Here is an 18,516-nt window from a genome sequence, read left to right as displayed (position 1 = left end):
TGCAAGCTTAATCTGTTGTGTCACTGATTGAAAACTAGGTTTGTTTCCATAAAAATTAAAACTTGAGGCAGCGTGCAGTGGCTCACGCCTGTAATTCCAGCACTTTGGGAGGCCAGGCGGGCGGATCACAAGGTCAGGAGATTAAGACCATCCTGCCTAACAAGGTAAAACCCGTCTCTACTAAAAATACAAAAAATTAGCTGGGCATGATGGTGGGCACCTGTAGTCCCAGCTACTCAGGAGGCTGAGGCTGGAGAATGGCATAAACCCGGGAGATGGAGCTTGCAGTGAGCCGAGATTGCGCCAATGCACTCTAGCCTGGGCAACAGAGTGAGACTCAGTATAAAAAAAAAAATAATAACTAAAACTAGAAATCAAAGCAAGGTAGAAAATAATAATCAGTGACGGCTATGTGTCCAAAACACATTGCCAAAAAAAAAAAGAAACAAAGAAAGACAGTAAGGCACAGTATATAAAACACTAAAGTAAAACAAATCAAATAAACAAATAGGTGTATAACAAATTTAACAACAGCACTTTTTAGAAGTCAGGCACTATGTGAAACACTTAATTTCACTCAACAAATCCATTTAGTAGTTGTTAATAACCACCTTCACAGGTAAACATAAACAGAGAGTAAAAAAAGTAAATTGCTAGGCCGGGAGTGGTGGCTCACGCCTGTAACCCCAGCACTTTGGGAGGCTGAGGCGGGTGGATCACCAAATGTGGGGAGTTCATGACCAGCCTGACCAACAAGGACAAACCCTGTCTCTACTAAAAATACAAAATTAGCTGGGAATAGTGGCGCATGCCTGTAATCCAGCTATTAGGGAGGCTGAGGAAGGAGAATTGCTTGAACCCAGGAGGCAGATGTTGCGGTGAGCCGAGACTATGCCATCGCATTCCAGCCTGGGCAGCAAGAGCGAAATTCTGTCTCAAAAAAAAAAAAAAAAAAAAAAAAAAAAAAAAAAAAATTTAATTGCTCACATCAGTTCCTAGTGGAAAAAAGGATTCTAACATAGGAAGTCTGCCATGATAAAACCACTACACATATACGCTTTCAATAATATGTCTCATTAATAATCAAGACAAAACAAGTTATAACAATGCAATACTATTCTGTTTTTCCTGATAACACTTGTCAAAAAAAACTAAAGACTGGTAGCTAAACACTTAAGTCAGACATACATTGCTCTTTAATAAATAAAATTAAAAACCAAGTTACAGGCCGGGCGCGGTGGCTCAAGCCTGTAATCCCAGCGCTTTGGGAGGCCGAGACGGGCGGATCACGAGGTCAGAAGATGGAGACCATCCTGGCTAACATGGTGAAACCCCGTCTCTACTAAAAAATACAAAAAACTAGCCGGGTGAGGTGGCGGGCGCCTGTAGTCCCAGCTACTCTGGAGGCTGAGGCAGGAGAATGGCGTAAACCCGGGAGGCGGAGCTTGCAGTGAGCTGAGATCCGGCCACTGCACTCCAGCCCGGGCGACAGAGCGAGACTCCGTCTCAAAAAAAAAAAAAAAAAAAAAAAAAACCAAGTTACAAATTAATATTATTCCATAAGGGTAGGATTGAAAAAAAAATGGACAAAAACTAAACGTCAAGTACATACATACACAAAAATCTACCTCTATATGGTCATCTTATCATATAGTCTTCTCTTTCATTGTTTTTTGCTACATAAAAATTCTCACTCAAAATGTTTTACATGAAACAGGCTTTAAAACAAACTAAAAAAACTCCCTACCGTTTTCTATTTTCGTTCTGCTGCTAATAAAAACTACTTAAGTTTTTCCTGCAACTAAGAAAGAAACCAGCCGCTTCACTCTATACTACTCCAAACTTGCTCATGTCTGTTCCTTTTGTCCCTTACCTGGGCTCCTGATGCCACATATATGCCCCACATATGGAAAAAACTTGCTCTAATCTTCTCTCTATTTTCTCAATTTCTTTCCGGATTCATTTTTCATAGCCTATAAAATATGTTCAAGGCTTCCCTACTGAATGTCACCAATATCTGAACTTCCTCTTCCAGAAAATTCTTGAAAAAATGGCAGTGTCTTTCCTTTTCCTCATTGATTGCCTTGTATCCAAGCTGCTTATAAGTCAGGATGGTTTTATGATTTAGGAATGATAACCAATTGCCCTAAAAGTACACGCAAGCTTTTTGTGGAGTGTATTTTTTTTTTTTTTAGGGAGGAGAAAGATGAAATTACATCAATTTACTATGTAACACTCTACAGATCACAAGATCCTATTGCAGTTATAACCGGAAACAAAATATCTACAGAATATATACCAATGAAAATTAAAAGAGAATCAAACCAAATATCATTACCAAAAAATAAACAAAACACAAAAGGCAGTAAAGGAGAAAATAAGCCAAAAGCCACAAGAAATACAGGATAATGGTAACTAACTGACAATATAGATACTTTTCTTTCAGTAACTACTTTAAATGTAAATAGATTCTTCAATCAAACACATAGATGAGCTGTAAGGTTAAAAAAGCAAGTTCAACCTTATCCTTCCCTGTAAGAGACACACAACGTCCTACAATAGACTATGAGATCAAAGAATAACCATAGCTTCAAAGTGAAAAAAACGGAGAAGGATATTTCATGCATATAATAACCACATGAGAGCAGAGTGTGTTATATTAGTATCACACAAAATAGACTAAATAAAAAAATTCCACAAGAGACAGGCAAAAACACAGTCATAAAAAGGTAATTCATAAAGAAGATAAAAAATTGTAAATATGCAACAAAAAGCAAAGCTGTAAAATATATAAAGCAATATGGACAGAATTAAAGAAAAAAATAGATAGTAACACAGTTATAGTACGAAATTTCACTAACTCACTGTCTACCCAACCAGACCAAAGAAAAAAAAAAAGAAAATCAACAAGGAAACAGAGGATTTGAACAAGAAAACAATTAGACACATGCTGAACACTAACCCCAAAACAGCAGGATACACATTCTTTTCAAGTGTATACAGCACGTTCCCCAAGACAAATCTCATATCAAAGCAAGTATTAATAAGATTAAAATAACAGAAACCCACAGGAGGTATCTTTTCAGAAAACAATGGAATGAAAATAGAATCAACAGCAGAAAGAAAACTGGAAATCCACAAATACGTCAAAATTTAAAAAAAGTTCTGAACCAATGAGTCAGAAAAATTACAATGACAATTAGAAAATATCTTGAGAAAAATTAACAGGAAAACATACCAAAACTGATGGGACACAGCAAAAGCAATGCTAGAGGAAAGTTTATAGTTTTCAAGTTTATAACTTTAATACCTGTAAATGCTGCCATTAAATCTGAAATTAACAACCTAACTATAATCTTAAAGAAGGAGAAAAAGAACTAAACCTGAAGCTAACTGCAGAAAGATCATAGCAGAGATAAATAAAATACAGAATAGGAAAAAAAAAAAAAAAAAATCAACCAAACCAAAAGAAAGCTGTTTGAAAGATCAACACAACCGACACCACAACTTACATAAAGAAGAAAAAAATAAAACCTCAAATAACTAAAACCAAGAATAAAAGAAAGGACATACAACCAATGCAAACAGAAAAAAAAAAGGAGTTTAAGAAAATATTTTAAACAATTTTATGTCACTAAATTACATAAGCTAGAAAAAATGAAAGTAAATTGCTAAAAACACACAATCTACCAAGACTAGATAATGAAGGATTAGAAAATCTGAACAGATTTATAACTAGGTAAGGAGGCTGAATCATTATTTAAAAACTTTTCAACCAAGAAGTCTATGATTACATGACTTCACTGAAGAATTACACAAAGATCTAAAGAATACGTATCACCAATCCTGAAAGCCTTCCTGAAAAATAAACAAAACACTCCTAAATTGACTTTGGAATAAAGGTAATGCAGGTCCTCTCAGACTAAATCTGTGAGTGTTTTCTTTTCCACTTTCTTTACTACTAAAAAGAAACTAGAGACCAACATTCCTGATAAATATAGACGCAAAAATCTTTAACGGAATACTAGCAAACCAAATTCAGCAGTATTCTGAAAAAATTATAAACAAATGGGATTTATTTTTGCAATGCAAAGTTAGTTTAATACATCAATACTAATCAATGTAATATACTTTATCACCAAAAAAAGGAGAAAAACCGCATGACCTTCATCTTGATGCAGAAAAAAATAACTAAATTCAACAACCTTGTATTACCATTCAACAAAACAGAACATAAAAAAAGGTGACATAGCCAAGATAGTCTCAATCTCCTGACCTTGAAAGGTGAAGCCAGCTGGACTTCCCGGGTCAAATGGGGACTTGGAGAACTTTTCTGTCTAGCTAGAGGATTGTAAATGCACCAATCAGCACTCTGTGTCTAGGTAAAAGATTGTAAATGCACCAATCAGCGCTCTGTAAAAACGTACCAATGAGTGCTCTGTATCTAGCTAGAGGATCATAAACACACCAATCAGAACTCTGCAAAAATGCACCAATATGCGCTCTGTATTGAGCTAAAGGATTGTAAATGCACCAATCAGCACTCTGTAACATGGACCAATCAGCAGGATGTGGGTGGGGACAAATAGGGAATAAAAGCTGGCCACCCTCTGCCAGCAGCAGCAACCCACTCGGGTCCCCTTTCACACTCTAGAAGCTTTGCTGTTTCGCTCTTCACAATAAATCTTGCTGCTCACTCTTTTGAGTTCACACTACTTTTATGAGCTGTAACACCATGAGAGTCTGTGGCTTCATTCCTGAAGTTGCCGAGACCATGAACCCAATGGAAGGAATAAATAACTCTGGATACACCACCTTTAAGAGTTGTAACACTCACTGCAAAGGCCTGCAGCTTAACTCCTGAAGTAGGCAAGTCCACAAACCCACTGGAAGGAAGAAACTCTGGACACATCTGAACACCTGAAGGAACAAACTCCAGAAACCATCTTTAAGAGCTATAACACTCACCACAAGGGTCCACAGCTTCACACTTGAAGTCAGCAAGCCTAAGAACCCACAAGAAGGAATAAGTTCCAGACACAACCTCACACGGTGAAACCCCGTCTCTACTGAAAAAATACAAAAAAATTAGCTGGTCATGGTGGCGGGCACCTATAGTCCCAGCTACTCGTAAGGCTGAGGCAGGAAAATGGCATGAACCTGGGAGGCAGAGCTTGCCGTGAGCCCACATCGTGCCACTGCACTACAGCGTGCGCAACAGAGCAAGGCTCTGTCAAAAAAAAAAAAAAAGTCATATAAGACAAAGACGAGAGCAAGAGCTAACTACATACCAAATGGGAAAAGGCTCAAAGCCTTTCTCTAAGATCTGGAACAAGACAAGAACCCCTCTAATTCTACATAGTACAGGGAGTCCTAGTCAGAGCAAAGAAAGAAGAGAGATATAAAATGGCATCCAAATCAGTAAAGAGGGAGTAAAACTGTGCCTATTCAAAGATGACATATTACATGTGGAAAAACCTAAATAATTTAATCAAGGAGACAAATGACTTATATACTAAAAACAAAAAAATATTGCGAAGGGAAAAAATAAAGACAGAAATACAGGGAAAGACCTCTAATGTCCAGGTATTACAAGACTTACTACTGTTATCAGTACTACCCAAAGCGATTTACAGATTCGACACGATCTCCACAATATTTTTTTGCAGACAGTAAATTCCATATTAAATATACTCTCAAGGAACCTCAAGTACTACATACTTCTACTGTTCAAATTAGAACAACAGAAATTTCGCATAGTATTTTTCCCATGCAGGCTACAAAAGATAATTCCCTAGACCTTAACACAGGTACCCTTAGCATGATAGCCATGGCTTGCCCCAAACATTGAAGCAGGTATGTCCTTGCTGTAAGGACTGCTAGCAAGGAAATCGGCCCTTCTGTCAGCAATCATGTGAGTAAGCCATTGTGAAAGTGGATACACCAGGCTTCAGATAAATAACTGCTACCCACAAAAACTAAAACGTATGTTTTTGTTTTAAACTGTTAAACTGTGAGTGATTTTCTTATGAAGTAAAAGACAAAAGACAAATATCCTGCCTCAGCTTAGTAATTAACTCAATGACAAAAAAGAAAAAATCATATTAGCAGCCTCTCTATCAGACCATTGTAGCCTTACAGGTCTCTCACTCTTCAATTTTATTCCACAAAACATTTCTGTAAACATCTCTTACCCAAAGTGCTAATATTATTGTTTTCATTTTTCAGCTAGCAGACTCACCTCCAACACATCCTCCACACAGCCACCAGAATTATCGCCAAGCTCTCTGCAAAACAAAAAGCAGATTTGATCATGAATCCTTTCTTTTAAAAGGAAAAAGTCCCACTTCAGTGCCTAAAAGTAAAATCTCAGTACCTTAATCTGGTGCTTGAAATCATTTATGATCCGTCTCATTCAAACCATCTTTTAGTTTCATGTCCCTTAATTCCCTCCTAAATATCTGGTGTGTTTTCCTCATTCTATTAGTAGTACCACATACATCCTTTAAGCTGTTTCCTTTCAGCTGTTTCCTTTCAGTAGCAGTATCTGACCTAATTCATGGAATCACCAAAATACCAGAGTTTTTAAGATCAGCAAACAGTATTCCACCTCAAACTATGATTTTCTTCACCTCTTCTACATTTCACACATGTATTTCAATACAGCAGTTATCAAACTGTATAAATAAGTACCTATTTGGCCACTAGAACTAGAGCCTTAAAAGTAGAGACTAATCATTTTTACATCATGAGTAAATGAATACAATTCATAAGCTGCCCAATAATGATTAAGTCCAGTTCTATCACTTTACAATTTCAATGAGGTTAAACAATCTGCTCACTAACTGGTGGAAAAGCTACAATGATAATTCAAGTTTCTTACCTAACTTGACAACTCTGTTAATCACTACACTCTCTCAGTCAGAAGTGCTGCCTATACACAAGGGTCAGTTTCACCTCTGAGGAAATAGCTCAAAGTCTTTCACACCATGTATAAAAACATTGTTTCATTAGGTTTTATAATGGAATTACCACTGCACAAACATCGAGAAATAAACAAAGTTCAATTATTCAACAAAGTCTGATAGCTACAGGAGCCAGTCAAATGCCCAGACAGGGGGGGCAAGTCCCTGGTGAAACCCCACCTGAAAGCCAAAAACAGGCCATAGGGCTGAAAGACCTGGCTGCTGATCCTGTATGAAACTTACCACCCAGAATGAGAACTTCCGTTCCTTTTTGCCTGCCCTTTCATTCATGATTGATTCTTTCTAAATAATATATTTTAAACAATTGAATGTTGACTTTTCCAATACTATTCTATTGCTTGCCCCTCCCCCATTCTAAGCTCATGAAAAGCCTGACTCAAGCATATTGGGGGACCTTCCTGCCTTTGGGTAGGGGGACAAACACTTCGTCCTTTTTCAGGTTTGCTTGACTCTTTCAACACTCAATAAAACTTCCTACCTTGCCCACTCTTTGTTAACACATCCTTATTCTTTCTGGGTGTGGGACAAGAGTTTTAGAACCACCAAAAAGGGGTACAAGCTATAATACACGTGAGCTGGAGCATGCCAGCATGGCCACGCAAGACCCAGGCAGGGCATCACCAGCCAGGGTTCACCAGCTTATGAAGTGACTGAGAAGAAAAACCCTCTATCACTTTAGGGGCTCACTCAGGATACCTGAAGGGTGAGTAAATACGGACCTAAATTTCACTTTTTTGAGACCTCTTGTCCACAAACATTTTTCTGAAGGCAGACTAAGCACCAAACCTCTAGTGAGCTAGTTAAGAACAATGGCCCACCCAACTACAGAGTATAGGATGCTGGAGAGGACCCTCCCCCATCACTCTTGGCGTTAGCCAATGTTGGCCTCATTCCAATCCCGTTTTTCCTATGGCAGTTTGTCTTCCTGTTTTTCTGCAGCTGTTATGGTACTAGCTCTTTTTTTTTTTTTTTTTTTGAGACGGAGTCTCGCTCTGTCGCCCAGGCTGGAGTGCAGTGGCCAGATCTCAGCTCACTGCAAGCTCCGCCTCCCGGGTTTACGCCATTCTCCTGCCTCAGCCTCCCGAGTAGTTGGGACTACAGGCGCCCGCCACCTCGCCCGGCTAGTTTTTTGTATTTTTTAGTAGAGACGGGGTTTCACCGTGCTAGCCAGGATGGTCTCGATCTCCTGACCTCGTGATCCGCCCGTCTCGGCCTCCCAAAGTGCTGGGATTACAGGCTTCAGCCACCGCGCCCGGCCGGTACTAGCTCTTTTACAATGTTACAAGTGTTGTTGCAAACTACAGAAATATTACTGGGTAGAAAGAGCATTTGGACCAGCCATCAGATACGCAATTCAGAACAATGCAATTTCTGCCTGTTCCTAGAGGAAAACAGGAAGGAGAGGTTAGGAGTCTCTCCCTGCTCTAGGAATCTATTTGCATAGAAGCTTTTTCGACCTCAAGCACCTTCCCTGCCCTGCATATAAGCTGTTTTTTTTTTCTTTTTTCTCTGCCACATCAGGAGTTCACACTACCATGCAAATACAGGGAGCTTCTCTATGCAAGAGGTCTTGTTTTCTTTTGGAAGGCATCTTACTAGGTCAGATCCCCAATTCTCCCTTTCTCTCCGTTGTCTGAGTACAAACCCATTTGCACAGCAATACCTGAGTATTCAGCTTATAAGAAGGCACGAAGTAGCCCTGACAGCTGCTAGCTGCAGTCTGGTGAGGGCCACCTGGGACTTAATGAAACCATGCACCTTCCTGAGGCAGTTCTTGTCCCAAACTGAACTCCAAGCTTCAGGGTGAAGCTCTAGAAATGAAAACGGATCCGAGGGATCCAGCGGCAGACAACACACAGTCAAGCGGCACAGTACAGGTGGACTAGAATTCCTGTCAACTGGAATCTCCACCCCACTGCCCATTTTATGGATAGAGGTCATGCTAGCATCCATGACATAGATGACATTACAGACAGCAGAAAAAACAGGCAAGGGATAGGTGAATGCGGGTAATTCCTGTTACACATGGGTGAAAGGACCCTGCTGAGTCACTGGGACTCAGGGACATAAAGATGGAAGAAATAAAGGAGACACCTTTTCTTTCTCTCCCTCGTGTACCCCAGGTATCCACTGGAAAGACACAGGAACTAACGGATGCCTTTTTCCCCTCCTTCCAGGTAAGTAACCAGCCACCTTCAGTCTGTACTTATCCTGGATACATCCTGAATCACTGGGACTCCTTTGAAAAAGAAAAAAATCAATCTTCTTTTTCCTTTTTCCTCCTCTGTTCTCTCTGCAGATGAGGAACTGTGTCCCCATGCCACAGAATCCCTACGGATTCATCCCCCAGATTGGGGAAAGTCAATTTTCCCCAAACCTTGAACTGTTTGGCTTAAAAATAAACAAACGCTAGGCACAATGGGTCAGGCCTGTAATCCCAGCACTTTGGGAGGCCAAGTAAGGCAATCACAAGGTCAGAAGTTCGAGACCACTCTAGCTAACATGCTGAAACCCTATCTCTACTAAAAATACAAAAAATTAGTTGGGCATGGTGGCACAGATGCCTATAGTCCTGGCTACTCGGGAGGCTGAGGCAGGAGAATCACTTGAACGCGGGAGGTGAGGGGTTGCAGTGAGCAGAGATTGTGCCACTCTACTCCAGCCTGGGTGACATGGAGATTCTGTCTCAAACAAAACAAAACAAAACAAAAACTGGGAATAAAACACAAATCTGAGTAAGTATCTTGAGGAGGGACAACTTTTACAGTATCATTGTCCCCTTCCCCAAGACTCCAGGATAGATAGGGCTTCACAAATTGGGGGAAGGGACATCAAAAGCCTGACAGAACAACAAAAACTGTTTTTCTTACCAAACTTCTGGCCTCACTCTCCCTGTGTAACCTGACAGAATGAATTATAAAAATCACTATTTAAATCCTAAAATTTTGATTAATGGAAAAAAGGATTTATGAGGCTAGTCTTAATTAAGTTTTGGCCAATCTGATATGCTTTATGTGTCTTTCTATATGGTTCTGCCATGAGAGTACCTTAGGATAGAGCACGGCCTACGACCCAGTAAGCCCACTGTTCAAGCCAGGCCATCAAAGTGGTCAGTAACAAATTTTGCTGCAGGTCACCCTTGTTGTAAGCCCCTGGGAGCTTGACCTTGTAATCATGTGGAAGTAGCTTCTTTGGGTCTCTGCCATTTTACAATAGCGGCCCCAGTTCAATATTGGTGTAGGGAATAAGTACTTTCTGGTTAGTGTGTGAATTTTACCATTTGGTGATTCTCTTCCCTTCCATGAACGACTTGTAGTTTCCTTTTTTTTGAGAGAGTCTCACTGTGTCGCCCAGGCTGGAGTGCAGTGGTGCAATCTCCACTCACTGCAAGCTCCACCTCCCGGGTTCATGCCATTCTCCTGCCTCAGCCTCCCATGCAGCTGAGACTACAGGAGCCCACAACCACGCCCAGCTAATTTTGTTATTTTTAGTAGAGACGGAGTTTCACCGTATTAGCCAGGATGGTCTCTATCTCCTGGCCTCATGATCCGCCCGTCTCGGCCTCCCAAAGTGCTGGAGCTTCTTTCTTAAATCTTCCTAACTCTGAGCTACCTTTAAAAAGTCTAGATTTTGTAAAAACTGCTTACCATCTCTTTGAAAATACTACATACGCTCATCATTAAGTCATAACCTTGAGTTGAGGCTTGTTGGTGAAGGTCAAAAGCCAAAACACTGGCCACTTGGCATAGCTAAAGTTGAGTCACAAGGAGCTTTAAATTGTTTTCTTAAATAATGCTATGGTTAAAAGTCAGCTTCATTAAAACTGGATATCCAAGCTATATATTCTTGACCTCGTGGTCTGCCCGCCTCAGCCTCCCAAACTGCTGGGATTACAGGTGTGAACCACCATGCCTGGCCCAGGCTACAGCTATGTTTAAAAGGCATCTATGGTTTTTTTCCCTCTTCTTGGAACTTGTTTTTCTGGAGAAAGTTTTTTTTTTTTTTTCTTCTTAGTCATCTGAATTACATCTCAATTACTGAACTTTACTTCATTTTATTGTGCCACTCAATGCATGCATGATAGGCATGGAGATAACTTCTGAGAGAGCATCAGGCTGGCTTGGAATAAAGAGAAAATGTGACATGGACCCCATTTCAGGAAGGAAAAAAAAACCAAAACTTTGTTTTCTCATGGAACCCCAGAAATTAAAAGTGAATAGATCCCTCTCAAAATCTGCTTTTGGCCTCCAGTTATAGCTGTTCATTAGGCCCTAAAACCTGCATGTTTTCCTAGCCCTGTTTTTGGACAGGCTCCACCCAGTGGTAATCTAATTAGGAGATAAGCAAACTGAAAATCCTACAACTACTGGATCTTCTGTTTGTGTAGTGTTATATATCTGTGTTATGTATGTTATGTTTATATAAAAAAGAGGTCTAATTAATTGGCTTAAAGAAAAATATGTGCTTAGATGAAATATTTTTTGAAGTAAAAAAGCTATAATGCCATTTTAGTTCACAACTTTAATCTCTGAGAAAAACAGTTTTAAAGATTACTGGTAAAATACATTGTCTTCAAAATGTAAATATGTAGTCTAAATTATGCAGGTCAGATTCTAGGTTTGCAAAATGCAAGGTTATAAACTGCTTCTTTGGCTTTTGTGAACTGTTTGATTTGCCCGTTCCACAATTTGGTCACGCCTGGGGACATAATTAACCATGCTCGTAACTATGCCATAAAGAGTCAAGACTTTATCTGTGCCTGGTACTACATAATCAAAAGAGCTTAACCAGCTGGGCACGGTGGCTCACATCTGTAATCTCAGCACTTTGGGAGGCCGAGGCGGACGGCTCACCTGAGGTCAGGAGTGCGAGACCAGCTGGCTAACATGGTAAAGCCCTGTCTCTACTAAAAATAGAAAAAGTTAGCCAGGTGTGTTGGCAACTGCCTGTTAATCCCAGCTTCTCTGGAGGCTGAGGCAGAAGAACTGCTTGAACCTGGTAGGTAGAGTTTGCAGTGACCCAAGGTTGCACCCTATAGACGGGGCAACAAGCGTGAAATTCTGTCTCCAAAACAACAAAAGAAGAGCTTACCAGGTTTTACATTAAAATTTAAAATTGCTATTAATTACCCTTATAGCATGTAACTAAAGGTTACACTAAAGTGTAAACCTTAGATTTACACTAAAGGTGTGTAAGAAAAGTAAAATGTGGCCGGGCGCAGTGGCTCAAGCCTGTAATCCCAGCACTTTGGGAGGCCGAGGCGGGCAGATCACCAGGTCAGGAGAGCGAGACCATCCTGGCTAACATGGTGAAACCCTGTCTCTACTAAAAAAAATACAAAAAACTAGCCGGGTGAGGTGGCGGGCGCCTGTAGTCCCAGCTACTCGGGAGGCTGAGGCAGGAGAAAGGCGTAAACCCGGGAGACGGAGCTTGCAGTGAGCTGAGATCCGGCCACTGCACTCCAGCCTGGGCGACAGAGCGAGACTCCGTCTCAAAAAAAAAAAAAAAAAAAGAAAAGTAAAATGTGTTAGCAGTAAAATATTAAGTAATTATGAGACTAACTGCAAGAGAAAGCTTCCTTGAGGAAGCTAATTGTTTTGTAGCTAAAAGGAAGTCAAAGAAGCCTCCCATGATTGTCTTTTCACTAATATAATTCCTGCACTGAGCCTGTACTTACAATTACTAAAATAATCCTCAATAAAAGGAATACACTTTCAGACAGGTGATATTTATGTGGCTCAGATAATAATACCCTTTATATCAGGCAAGGAACATACACATACAGTGACCCTCATTTTAAGATTATTACAGGTATTGTTGGCTTGGACCTGGTAAGCTGGAGCAAGAAGGCCTAAGAGTTACTTATGTGTATATACTAAAAACTTATACATCATACTAATTATACTGAGTAATTCTGTTAGAATATATGTATATTCTCAAACTATGGGGCTCAAGGCTAATAAAAGAAATGAAGTCTTATACAAAGAAATCACAATAATCTTGCAGACCAGGGTATCTCAGCTTTGGCACTGTTACCATTTTGGGTCAGATAACTCTGCAAGTAGGAGAATTCTGTGCACTGTAAGATGTTTAGCACCATCCCTGGACTCTACCTACTAGATGCCAAGTACTAATCACCGTCCCCTCACATCATAACCAAAAATGTCCCCCGATATTGCTGATTGCCCCATGAGAAGGCAAAATCAGCTCTAGTCAGGAAGTACTGCTTTAGACTGACACTGTAATAATTATAATAACATTCAAATGATCATTTATTATCATGCTTAATTTATTCCTAAAACTGTTAAATGACATAATATACTGATTAGTTGATGAAATGAGATTATCTGTAATTATTTTCAGTAGAGTCTAGACAACCACTTTACTGACACACTAGAATTCTACATCATTGCATAATGCATTCTTGAAAACATGATAGAAGTAAGTCAAGAATAAACGACAGACTTACACATTTTTAAAGACTTTCAACTCTTGGAGTACAACAAATAACATAAAATCCCCTATAACGCCCATGGTGCCAGCTTGTAAAATGGCTCCTCATGATGCAGCCTCCTGACAGTCATGCTTTTGTCTAATAATCACTTTCTGATGAATTTGGAGCTCACCTAGTGATTTGTTTTTAACTATGTCAATTCCACGATTAGATTATAAAGACTTTCATGTTACTTGTCTTTGCTGCAGCTTGTCTTGCTTGCTTGCCCTAATGAAGCAAGCTGCTATATTGTGACTTGCTCCATAAAAAGGGCTGCCTGGCAAGAATGCACTATAGTAGATGGGTGAAGAAATGAGACCGAGAACCAAAAAGGAAATTTATTAATTAATTCTTAATTCTGCCAATAATCACCCGAGAGATCTCAGAACCATACTCAGTCAATCTTTCAGGTGGCAACAAACACATGAAAAACCTGATTACTGCTTTGAAGAGATACTGAACCAAAGGACACAGCTAAATCATGCCTGTATTCAAAAGAAACTGTGAGATGAAAATTGTTGTATCTTAAACCACTACAGTCTTAGGATAGTATGTGACTATCCTAAGTCTAAGACATGGCTTGGATCCATGTCTCCACCAAATCTCATGTGGAATTGTATTTCCCAGTGTTGAATAGAGGTGGACCTAGTATGAGGTGACTGGATCTTGAGGACGGCTCCTTCATGAATGGTTCAGCACCATACCCTTGGTGCTGTTCTTCTGACAGTGAGTTCCTGCAAGCTCTGGTTTTTAATTTTAATTTTATTTTACTTTTTAGGCAGAGTCTTACTCTGTTCACCTGGGCTGGAGTGCAGTGGCACAATCTCGATTGCCTCGATCTCCTGACCTCAGCCAGGATGGTCTGGATATCCTGACCTCATGATCCGCCTACCTCCGCCTCCCAAAGTGCTGGGATTACAGGCGAGAACGTTATTTTCTGACACAGAAGCCCCAAGTTTATCTTGGAACCCCGACAGGAGAGAAAATCCTCCCAACTCAGATATTTGATGGCACAAATCCACGGCTTAAAAAAATTGTATGTGGGATTCCTTCTATGGAACAAAGTTCCATCAAAGTCAATTTAAAACCTATGTAAAAAAATAACAATTATTCCTGCTGCACTGGAATGTAAATAATCTGGCCTGTATATAAATAATCCGGCCAAGTATATAACACAAGTATTTAATATACTTGTATACAAATAATCTGGCCAAGTATATAATAAAGCAAACCAGCCCTACCATAATTTCTCTTTAGCAAAAATGGGAACTGAAGAGAGAAAAATTGTGTTTCAGAAAAGTATAGTACACCTGTTAGATTCTAGACTTGCCTAATGTTTTTCAATTTTTATTATTTCTGCAGTTTGGGCTGAATTCCAGTTTTTTCTTCGCTACAAGTCTTCAAAATTATGTTTCTAATTTTTTTCTGTTTTTCCTCCGTTTTTTTCCCCCTTTTTTAAAATTCAGAGTCACTGAAAACTAAGCTGTGCTTTCTTAAAAGTCCTGTGAACTGAAGCCAGACAACTTAAATCTCAGAAGAAAATAACAGCAACCTGTACATTTACATAAGCCACTTTCATACCTGCCTACTGTTGTACAGACTTCAGAGTAGTGTGGCCTCTATCAATTTTTCGGGAGTGTTCTTTTGTTTTTTCTCCCTTCCTCCTATTTTCTTTTTACAGGACATAAGACTTCACAGCCTGCTAAAAATGAGCTTTTAGGACCTACCCATATAGGAATAAACCATCCTAGTCATGAGGGATCAGATGAAACCTGAGACCAGAGACTCGCTTTGTTGTAAAATACTTTCTCCAAAAGATTTTATAAAAGAAAAGGGAGGTGGGGTGGATATGAAAGGAAAATAAATCTCCCAAATCACTAAGCTAAAGGCATAAGATAAGTTAGAAACTGTTTAGGGCCAACTTGCCTTCCATTCTATTCAAATTCACCCCTGTGCTCACTGAGACAGATGCATATCTGATTGCCTCCTTTGGAAAGGCTAATCAGAAATGCAAAAGAATGCAGCTGTTTGTCTCTCACCCATCTATGACCCGGAAGCCCCCTCCTCAGTTTGAGTCTTCCTGCCTTTGCTTCACTCCATCCCTCCCTTTCCAAACTGAACCAATTACATATGCTGATTTATGTCTCATGTCTCCCTAAAACTTGTAAAACTAAGCTGGGCCCCAACCACCTCGGGCACATGTTATTAGGACTTCTGAGACTGTGTCACAAAAGTTTGTGTCCACAACCTTGACAAAATAAACTTTCTAAATTAAATGAGACCTGTCTTAAATTTTTGGGGTTCCATCAGATACGCATTTGTCTCACCTGAGCATCAAAGTAATGATTTTGAGTTTTCTGTGTTTTTTGTCCACAGGAATTTCCTTCTGGGCAAATCGTGAAGGAAGGATGTAGTTTTTTTATGTTTGTAGCTATTTCATTTAGGAATAACATGGGAGCCAGGTTTACCTGAATCAGTTCCCTGCTTGACTTCCCTTTGGCTTAGTGATTTTGGACTCCTGAGATTTATTTTCCTTTCACATACCTATTTTATTTGTGATGGTTTATGGTCATTGAACCTTGTAACACTGATTACATTTCTTTTCACTGGTCTTTTTTCTTAAGTACATAAACTTTTTACTGGGGCACTAGAGAGCATAGAAATTACATTAGGTACATAGCCTGCTTAAATGGAATATTTAAAATACATTTTGTCCACAGAGCTGGAATTCTTTGTAAATGAAAACCAAATTTTACTTAATTTTTAGAGATAGGATCTTGCTTTGTCACCTAGGCTACAGTGCTGTGGGGGCAATCATAGCCCACCAACTTCACATTCCTGGCTTAAGCGATCCTCCCATCTCAGCCTCCTGGGTGCTGGGACCACAGACATGACACCTTTCCTGGCTAGTTAAAAAAAAAAAATTTTTTTTTTGCAGAGATGGGTTTTGCCTGTGTGGCCCAGCAGCTGCTCTTTAACTCCTGGGCTCAAGAGCTCCTCCAGTTTGGGCCTCCTGAAGTGCTGGGATTACATTACTTCCAGCCTTACTTTTTTAAATGTTTAACTTACTTATTGTTTATCTATTTCCAGCCTTAGTTTTTTAATGTTTATCTTATTTCACTTATTGATTATCCTTTAATGGAGAGCTTTTAGAGTTTTGTCTTTTGAGATGGGATCTTGCCATGCCCAGACTTGAAATCCTACAGTCCACTGATCTTTGCACCTCAGCCTCCCAAGAAGTAGTGGCAGAGAAAATTTTATGTTACGTTCCTTTCTCTATGTATGTTTGTGGGAGGACTTATGTCCATTTGTATGTTTGGGCATATGTATTTTTTGTGTGAAAGTTATGCATGCTGTTATTGGTCAATACAAGAGGTTTAGAGGCCAGGAAGAGAAATAAAATGGGAAACACTACAAACATTCTACCTCCCATGATACTATGGTATAGAGGCAATCATAATATTTATGTATTTGTTACTTTTTTTGTGTTCATTTTAAAAAATTAGATAAAAATACTTTAAGTTAGAGTCTTCGTCGCTCTTTCATCTGTTTTTTCTAATTTAAGTTTTCCCTAAGCAGGATTTTTAAGTAATACTTCATTGTATTGATATATCAAGATTTCTTTAGTTTTTCCCTTGGTGTCTTTAGGTTGTCTACAGTATTTTTTGTCATTACGAATATGCTGTCATGAACATTTTAAAGCTGATTATCATCAGATTAGTGTGTTGAGTAAAAGCTTTCACCAGTTGGATTATGTTTCAGTTTAGTAAGTCACGCAAGCCAAAACTGAAACTCAAAACTAAACTCTCGCCACCCAGCCAATCATCTAAGTAGACTTCCTCCTCAGCAAGGACAGTCATAGCTCACTGCAGCCAGCCAGCCAGCCCCTTTCCATTCCAGTATCCCTTTTCCTTTAATAAAATTTAAGGCCAAGCATGGTGGGTCAACACCTGTAATCCCAGCACCTGGGAGGCCAAGGCAGGCAGATCATGAGGTCAGGCGATCAAGACCATTCTGGGCAACAGCGTGAAACCCCGTCTCTACTAAAAATACAAAAATTAGCTGGGTGTGGTGGCAAATGACTGTGGTCTCAGCTACTCTGGAGGCTGCAGAGGCAGAAGAATCATTTGAACCTGGGGAGGCGGAAGTTGCAGTGAGCGCAGACGGCACTGCTGCACTTTAGTCTGGTGACAGAGTGAGACTCCATCAAAAAAAAAAAAAACAGATTTGTGAGATGAATTTGTTTTGAAAATGTTAGCTTGCTTTCAGCTGTGATACATTTGAAGTTGGTACAGAGTCCATTTTCTTTTATGTGTTAATATGTTGACAATATAGCTGTGTGACAACTTCTTTTCTTATTTCCAGTTCAGTCTTTAAATCTGATGAGAGACTTCTTTGTATTTCATGGTGGTATGACTGGCCTTAGAGCACTTCAGTTTTGAGATCTTTGCTGTATTTGTAAACAAGTATTTTGTGTACCTGTTTGGAAGGTCGGTTGATAGGATGAATGAAAAACAAAAATTGGAAGTAATGGCGCTAGTAATAAGTGGGGATTTTCATGTAGGTAAAGGAGGAGGAACTGATAAGTCATAGTGAAGCCAGGAATTTTTAATCTTACTGACTTTGGTTGTGTTCTTTGATTATTTTGGATAACTGTTTAATGGTCAATGAAATGCTTAAACTGAAAAAGGAAATTAGTACATAAAATATGTTTAAAATTATATGGGATGTCTTGTTTTAGGCATCTATTGCTAGATAACGTATGTCCATTCTTGTATTGCTATGAAGAAATACTGGATACTGGCTAACTTATAACTAAAACTGGCTCATGATTCTGCAGACAGGAAGCATGTTTCTGGAATCTGCATGGCTTCTGGAAAGGCCTCAGGAAACTTAGAATAATGATAGATGGCAGAGGGAAAGCAGGCACATCTTACATGGCAGGAGCAAGGAGCAAGAGAGAGTGAAGTGGGAGGTGCTACACGCTTTCAAAAATCCAGATCTCGGTCAGCCATGGCAGCTTATGTCTATAATCCT

General features: G+C 39.6%; 1 protein-coding gene across 1 annotated transcript in view; it reads right to left on the bottom strand.

Moving 5' to 3' along the window:
- USP9Y (ubiquitin specific peptidase 9 Y-linked) overlaps nucleotides 1-18,516 on the bottom strand; it is a 226,358-nt gene that overhangs the window by 172,534 nt on the left and 35,308 nt on the right. Inside the window, exon 3 of the mRNA XM_010356752.2 lies at nucleotides 6,242-6,287. Coding sequence (XP_010355054.2) covers nucleotides 6,242-6,287 — 46 coding nt within the window. The remainder of the gene's footprint in view (nucleotides 1-6,241; nucleotides 6,288-18,516) is intronic.

This window comes from Rhinopithecus roxellana, chromosome 22 (genome assembly GCF_007565055.1).
Source record: "Rhinopithecus roxellana isolate Shanxi Qingling chromosome 22, ASM756505v1, whole genome shotgun sequence".
Taxonomy (NCBI): Eukaryota; Metazoa; Chordata; class Mammalia; order Primates; family Cercopithecidae; genus Rhinopithecus; species Rhinopithecus roxellana.
This window is presented reverse-complemented; position numbering and strand designations above follow the sequence as displayed.